The 7,476-nt window shown below is 42.0% G+C and overlaps 1 protein-coding gene across 6 annotated transcripts; it reads left to right on the forward strand.

Annotated features, from left to right (window-relative positions):
• The first annotated feature begins 317 nt into the window (after nucleotides 1-317).
• si:dkey-12e7.1 (uncharacterized protein LOC557553 homolog) lies at nucleotides 318-7,015 on the forward strand. 6 transcript variants are annotated; one of them, XM_034195719.1, is made up of 4 exons: nucleotides 726-1,279; nucleotides 2,649-3,276; nucleotides 5,061-5,697; nucleotides 5,818-7,015. In XM_034195719.1, the coding sequence occupies exons 2-3, from the start codon at nucleotides 2,713-2,715 to the stop codon at nucleotides 5,646-5,648; spliced, it is 1,152 nt and encodes a 383-aa protein (XP_034051610.1). In that variant the 5' UTR covers nucleotides 726-1,279; nucleotides 2,649-2,712; the 3' UTR covers nucleotides 5,649-5,697; nucleotides 5,818-7,015. The 6 variants fall into 6 exon arrangements, with proteins under 6 accessions (XP_034051614.1, XP_034051610.1, XP_034051612.1 ...); XM_034195721.1 differs by having other exon boundaries at nucleotides 726-1,106; nucleotides 1,239-1,371; nucleotides 5,061-7,015; XM_034195722.1 differs by having other exon boundaries at nucleotides 726-1,106; nucleotides 1,239-1,279; nucleotides 5,061-7,015.
• The last annotated feature ends 461 nt before the right edge of the window (nucleotides 7,016-7,476 follow it).

A 7,476-nucleotide genomic window follows, 5' to 3' on the forward strand; every position in this document is an offset into this window, starting at 1 on the left:
AGGAACTGCGCCGCCTCGCCGCGCCTCGCTCTCAAGGCTGCGGGCGTCTTTGTTCCGCGAGATTTCAACGTCTCATGTAGGCGGGCCTCCAGAGCAAGTCGGACAAAATGACTAACCATCATGCAACGCACTAGCAAGACGTTGATCGAAATTGCGCAGGTCTCGCTTGTCTCAAACAAGCCTAAGAACATGAATAAGGCCCAATCCCAAACCACTCCCTCGACCCTACCCCTCCGTGATGGAGTGAACTCCGTCTGTAGCCACACTCGCAGCTCAACGAGGCTCCCTCCTGTCAGATGGAGGGAGTAAATACAGCAGCAAGCTTTGGGACGGCCTCCCCTCTCTCCGGCAGAAACAGGAAATGCCGTAACTGTATGTAACAACGGTTTCAAATCAGCATCTCTTAGACAAAAAGTTTAAATGAATAACTCAAATAAAACTCCAAACGTTTTTCATTGTGTTTTTTTTGTAAAGCTCTTTTAGTTTTAAACCTGATGTTTATAAGCTTCTTAGTTTTCGCAACAGTCTGTAAATATACACAACTTTATAATAAAATGCACACATTTACCTTTTTCTAGACTAAACACAGGTATGATCCTAAAGTTAAAAACATATGAGGTTATCATGAGGTTGTTAACATCGCAGTTTATCAGTGGATGTTTGCTGGAACTACTTGTAAACAGCGTGTTTCCTGACGGACACACACAGCGTGACTCCGGTCAGGTAGAGACCGGTCTCAAGTCAGCACCGATGCAGACTCGCTGTTTGAGGGCTTGATAGCCCACTCCCCCTCCACACCGCTCCACACTCGTTGGTTTGGAACAGCCCTCAATATGGCGGACCCTCCGCGTGAACGCGCAAACGGAGGGGTAGGGTGTAGGGAGCGGTTTGGGAATGGGCCTACCTTTTCCAAACCTGACAGTGTACGGCTTTAATATTATGTAATGTATTATTAAACTCCGCCCGACTGTGCAACGCCGTAGTTGAAAACGAGCACCGCGCATTTTGATGACGCCATCACGAGCCACAACAAAAACAACAACAGCTGTTAGCAGCTAACTAGCTGGCCTAGTTACTGAACACCGTTATTCTCAGATTTTTAAAAAGTGAGATGTGTAGTCGTTGATTTACACTTACTAATACGTTCGCATACAAAGCACACTCTATAGAAAACAGCAACAACGCGTTTTATTGATGTTTTATCTCATATTCCTTTGTCTCTGATCTGCTATCGTTAGCTTCTAACAGGATGTCTTTTGGGAGCCCGGTCCACTGAGAGGTAAATACTCCACTGTTGTCTGGATGACGGCAGTGTAGATGGTGAGGGGCTGAGAGTCTATTATGGGATGTTGTTTGGACAGAAGCTGAAAGGTAACTGTCCCCAAAGCAGGAGGGCTCGAGTCATGTTGCACACTGATATGTCACTGTAGTGTTTATTAATTACAATTGAGTGTAATACCGTGATTAAAGTGAGCATGTGTTAATAACAGTAACTATACGTTTACTCAGTGGTGGAAGAAGTACTCAGAATGTTAACTTGGGTAAAAGTAGCAATACTAGATTATTCAAATACTTTGTTGCAAGTAAAAGTCCTGCATTTAACATCTTACTTAAGTAAAAGTACAAAAGAATCAGCATCAAAAGTACTGGTAACACGTAATGGCCTATTTCAGAATCATATATTTAGATTTATTTAGGATTATGATTATCTTCATCCCAGCTGGTAAAGGTTGAGCTACTTTTAATTACTGTTGGATATCACATAATGACAACTTTGATTAAATAGTTGATTTATGTTTAGTATTGGGTCAAATCTAAATCTGAAAAGTAATTGGTAACTAAAGCTGTTAAATAAATGCATGGAGTAAAAAGGTATCCAACATGTAGTGAAGTAGAAGTTTATTTGGCTCATACCCTGAAAATGCGTGGGTAAACTACCTCAAAATGTTACTTAAGTACAGTACTTGAGTAAATGTACTTTGTTACTATCCACAACGACTTTTACTAAAGTGTACAGTTGTATTTGTAAGTAAATAGAGACTACAATGTTCCCCTCAGTGTTTGCATAAAGGACCCCTGCTTAAAGAGATCACATATTGTATGATTGCATCTCCAGCCACATACTCAGTGATATTGATCCTGTACGTTGAACTGAAGCCATGACACCAGGTGGAGTTTAAATACCACTCCTTATTGTCTACAGATCTGTGTTTGCTTTACATGTTAATGAAACTGATATTATATTGTGAGTTCTGGTATAGTGTTCCAAATTCCCAGGCATACACTGCGCTGTGGTGGATACAAATGAGGTTAATTCTTAATAAATAAAACAGTTTTTAGAATTTAATTTGTACTTATTTATTTTTTATTACAGTTTTCTTTTGTTATGGTTTATCTACTTATTTATTGTATGTTGGTTTGCTTGCTATTTTTGGGTCAATTAAAAGGATTGAACTGTTAAACAAATACTATGTGACCCTCACATAAGGAATAGAAAAGGAGGTAGATTCTGATTGTTATGACCTCAGGCATGTTGTATTGCCTGCTTTAAGACAGACCATGTCACAAACCAGTGGGTATTATTTATTTGCAGCATCTTAAATGACTTCTTGTCTGTTTATACTTTCTTTCTTTATCTCTTCCCGAAGGCTGGATATATTTATGGCAAAGCCAGACCACAAGACCACCCGGTGGAAAGTCTGACCTCCACCAATGACCACCAACATTATATCATCATCTGTCATCATGTCGCCACGAAAAAGAACCCTGGTCCCTGTCAGCAGCCGGAGGAAAGCACCGGACGACTACTTCCCCTTCAACTTGCTGCCGGTGGAGTGCCAGCTGCACGTCCTGTCCTTTCTGAACGAGGTGGATAAATGCAGCTGTGCTCTTGTCTGCCTCAGCTGGAGCTGCCTGGTCCGCTCCTGGAAGCTGTGGCGGGTGGCCGACTACTCCCGGCGCGGGGTCTTCCACATGGGCCAGGAGGGGCTGCTGGTTTCGAACCGGGAGTTTGAGCGCTGGAAAGCCTGGGTCCACCACTACACCCACCACCTGGTGTCCCGCAGGGCCAGCCTGCTCACGCTGAAGGCCAGCTTCGACCTGGGGGACCGCTGCAACAAGTGGAGCGAGCTGCTGGGCCACCTGCTGGACCACGTGCACTGCAGAGACCTCAGCCACCTGGACCTGAACTGGACCTTCACCCTGCTGGAGCCGTTGGACCTCAGGGTGCACTCCAGCTCCAGCTCGCACCAGGACAGCATCACCAAGATGGACCAGGTAACTGCGCTCACTGATGAATTCAACTGATTTACTTAAAACAATGGCTGGTGCTTTAGCCTCGTAGTATTGTTGCTGATCAGCCTGCCCAATGCAATGAATATGACCAAAAAGACAGTAAAGTCAACTTTGTTATCAATTTCTCCGTGTGTGTGATACAAACAGGGAGATCGAAATGCCGTTTTTCACCGTCCCCAAGAATTAGAACATATACAAATATATTTGTATAGTTACATACATACACACCCACACCCACTTAAATATATATATATATAGACACATATACTGTACATACTTTATACACACTTTAAGAGGTAATCATATTTTTATATATATAAACAGATTAGTGTCACACAATTTATAGATTTAACAATTGAACAATAATGAGTAATAAGTCATCTTACACGTTTTTGATATGCTTGAATGCCATTATGAGTGGAAAGGCTTCTTAGTAGAGAAAATGAAAATGCTTATGTTTAATGCCTGGTTCACACATACATTGAATTGGCTTTTGTGTATAATGGTGCATACATAAACAGAGTTAGATGAAGAAAGTTGTTGAAAAAAACAAGCAAATGTCGAACTATTCTAATACTATATAATAATATGATTCTATAATGATGTGATATTTCCTCCATGCACTTTCCACTGTTGCACAAGTCTCATTCTGTTTCCAGACAAACTGCAGAAGGCTTTTGTAAAATAGTGAACCCCAAAGATCCAGAGAGGATCAGATATGCTTTATTGATCCCAAATTGAAAGCAGCATATTAACAAGGCATTTCACATGAGCTTTAAATACAATGAAACAGATTACAATTAAGGCAAAAATAGAAATAAGTAAATATATACACATACATCTCAATCTCTAGATGTATGGCAGCCATTCCATTCCAGTGTCTGTTGAATTCCTTTTATGTTCATTTTACTCAAACTCATACCTATAAATTGTTGTTTTTCCAGAGCCGTGTATCTAAGAAAGAATGCAATGAAGGATACACTTCACTGATCCCCCTAGGGGGACATTCAGTTTTAGACCAATCTCATAATACACAAATATAAACATATATACTATGTAAAAGTGTGCGTTACAGTTTTCTAAATATAACATTTAGATGCAGTGAGGTAGTGTGAGTGCAATATATGCACATTTTTGTAGGGTCCTTGAAATAAGTAACTATGGAGAATATGCAAAGCTCTGCAGAGGAGGTGTGCGTAACCATGGCAAAACTATGACATGAAACTAAATGTGGACGGAGGTTTTTCACTGCAGACGTTTGACTTGTCAAACACTCTGTAACTAATGGTGTAATTACCTGCTGCGGCCATTGTTAATGATATAGGTTCCACTTTTCTGCTGGGACTGCTAGGAGTTCAAATGTCTGCTGCCAAGATGGGCTTGGTTTGATTCAGGTTTAGCTTATTTAGTTGTACTTGTAGGGAGATTTCGTTTGCAGTCAAAAATACACGGTATCCATTTTGCATTTCAAACAACACGCTCAACAGGCCAATCGTTAAACAGTATCCTAGACTCCATCATATTACAAAACCACTAAAGAAATCTGGCAACTTTGCTCATTTTTTTACTTACCCTTTCCACCAGATGATTTTATAAATTCTATAAATATAATTTTTGGGAGTGATAATGTGGATGTTTTTTTGTCTTCAAGAAGGCAGCTTGTCAGAAATGTTGGAACTGCTAGTTATGTGTTCTTGGTCATACCAATATACAGACACTTCTCCAGGAAACTAACCCATGGTTGACCTGTTTGTCTGACTTGGCAGGTGACCAGTTTCCAGGAGCTGCTGACCAAACTCACCCACAGCTGCCCCCGCATCTCAAAGATGCGTTTACACTTCGACTGGTCGGACGTGTCCATGTCGCTGCTCACCAACTTCCAGCAGCTTCGAGTCCTCGAGCTCAAGTACTTCTGGGTCTTCAAAGGAGTGACCCCGTCGACGCTGCAGCACCTTACCAAGTCCCTGCCTAACCTGAAGTCCCTGACTCTACAGATCCTGGTGCCGCTGAGGAACCTGGGCATCTCGTACACTCTGGAGTCTCAGTCTCTAGAGTTCCTGGACGTGTCCCCCAGCCGAGGCTTGGTGTTCTCCTGCCTGAAGCTTCCCGCCCTGCGCGAGCTTCGAGCCAAGAAGATTGTGCGAGGCATCACCCTAGACCGGAGGACCCGGCTGAGGATCCAGAGCCGCTGGCCCTGTCTGTACCACGTCCTGCGGGAGGGCACGCCCCGGCTCCAGGCCCTCAACAATGAGAGGCTCCTCCCCACATGGAGAGAGGAGAGATACGGGGAGATGTCGGCAATCCTGGAACAGTCCTGTTACTGTGTGCAGCATCTAGACAGCTGGCTCTGGTAGCACATTGCAGCAGTGACCATTAGCAATAAACCGTTTAACCCCTTTTGAAATAACATGGGGTGTTTCTCAATGTCGAGGAGGCTTGCTTGGTAGCACATGTACCTCCGAGTGAGTTCCTTCAGAAGCGAGGCAAGAATGGCTCTGGAGCAGCTTTCCTCGACATTGAGAAACACCCATGGTGTGACATGGACATGGTTATGGTGGCCGAAAGGCGCAAACACTCTACATGACGCAAAACATTTCCATTAGGAGAAACCATGCTAATATAAAAAGACAAATGTGCTGAAACAAATGCAATGAAGAAACATTTTCACTAACTTGACAACACATGCAGCATTTCGAAAACATTCCCCAATGTGAAGAAACATGCGCAGCGTTTACTAAAACAGCTTGAAACACGAAACTCTGCAAGAAGCTCAAAAACACAACGGAAACCAGGGGACACCAAAAAGTGACATGTGTTGTCAGGTTGGAGAATATGTCTCTTCATGTGTTTTGGAACATTTGTGTTTTTGTATCTGCATCGGTTCTGAAGCTGCATTGAGTTTGTCCTGATGGAAGTGTCGTGGGTTGTTGTAGCGCGTTAGCACCCGTTAGCACCCGTTAGCACCTGCTGGCCACTGTACATGGTTGCACATAGTACACAAAATGATCGTCGAAATAATTCAGCAGTTTTTTTATTTTTCATTCTTTAACAGGAAGTTACAATCGAAAACAAGTCTAAGACTTTTATTGAGATTGCCCATTATCTCCAAAATTGTTTCATGCTAATTGCACTCGGGCAAGAATTAATATAATTGTATTGGTACAAATGACACAATGAATTCCGGTTCTTGATAATTCCTTAATGAATTGAACTTTTACACTGTTTTAACAAAGCTATATTTAACTATGTTAAATCAATCCCTTCCTGGGATTGTAGCCCATGTTGTATGGACAGATGTTTCTGGTGTTTGAACTACTATTATTACTTGAAAATGAGCTTTGTACAGATATTACAAGTGGAAGTGTTGTCATCTTTCTTCGTGAATTGAGGCCACACTTTGGACCCTTTCTTCCTCTCAGCCAGGACTTCTTCTTGCTGACATTTCTAGAAGTCTAGACTCATGCCGAAAAATGATAAAATCACTTGAAAAATCGGAGCTGAATAATAATTCCGATGGATTGGACGATTTTGGATTTGGATTCTGCTCCCTATGCACTGTGTTGTACTGGCCCGGGTTACTTTTTCAACATGAACTACAGCTCTACCTGAAGTGTGCATGGTCCATGTACCATACATGAGACTAGATGGTGTGTAATGGCTGCTTAGAGTTGTGAAAATTGCCTTTTTTAAATAAACTAAAAGACAAAATTGTGAGAGAGAACTAGGGAATAATGTATGTGCTGTTTTAAGTTCCATTCCTTTTTTAACCTGAACCCCAGCTGAAATCTGTGATTTTGCAGTTTACATTCTAAACAGTAGAGGTCCTTATTGTCCAAGATGGTGATTTGTTACAGCAGTGTGTGTACACATGCACTTGTGTAACAGTTGTAATCCTTTCACTTCAGTTCTTGTGCTCGTGTGTTGTACGTGTGGCAGGTGTGTGCTTGAGGCTCGTCACAATATTTCGATGTACATACATGTGAGTTTTGGTTGAGATGATGAACGTTTTGAATGTAGAACATTTCACAAGATTCCTCATAAAGAACTGTATTCAATCTCTTCATTCACACGCCATTTTTTATTTTACAAGCAACATTAACAGCTTGACAGATGATGGCTGTGATCCCAGAAATGATCCCCTGGTTTCTGAGAAGAAAATCCCTCCTGAGCCAAACAAATACA

This window comes from Gymnodraco acuticeps, unplaced genomic scaffold (genome assembly GCF_902827175.1).
Source record: "Gymnodraco acuticeps unplaced genomic scaffold, fGymAcu1.1, whole genome shotgun sequence".
Classification (NCBI taxonomy): domain Eukaryota; kingdom Metazoa; phylum Chordata; class Actinopteri; order Perciformes; family Bathydraconidae; genus Gymnodraco; species Gymnodraco acuticeps.

Bases quoted from the DNA above. Each gene is read 5' to 3' on its own strand.
- si:dkey-12e7.1 (XM_034195723.1), top strand. From the start codon at position 2,713: ATGACCACCAACATTATATCATCATCTGTCATCATGTCGCCACGAAAA. The intron at 3,277-5,060 runs GTAACTGCGCTC...CTGACTTGGCAG, and splicing joins GCATCACCAAGATGGACCAG to GTGACCAGTTTCCAGGAGCT.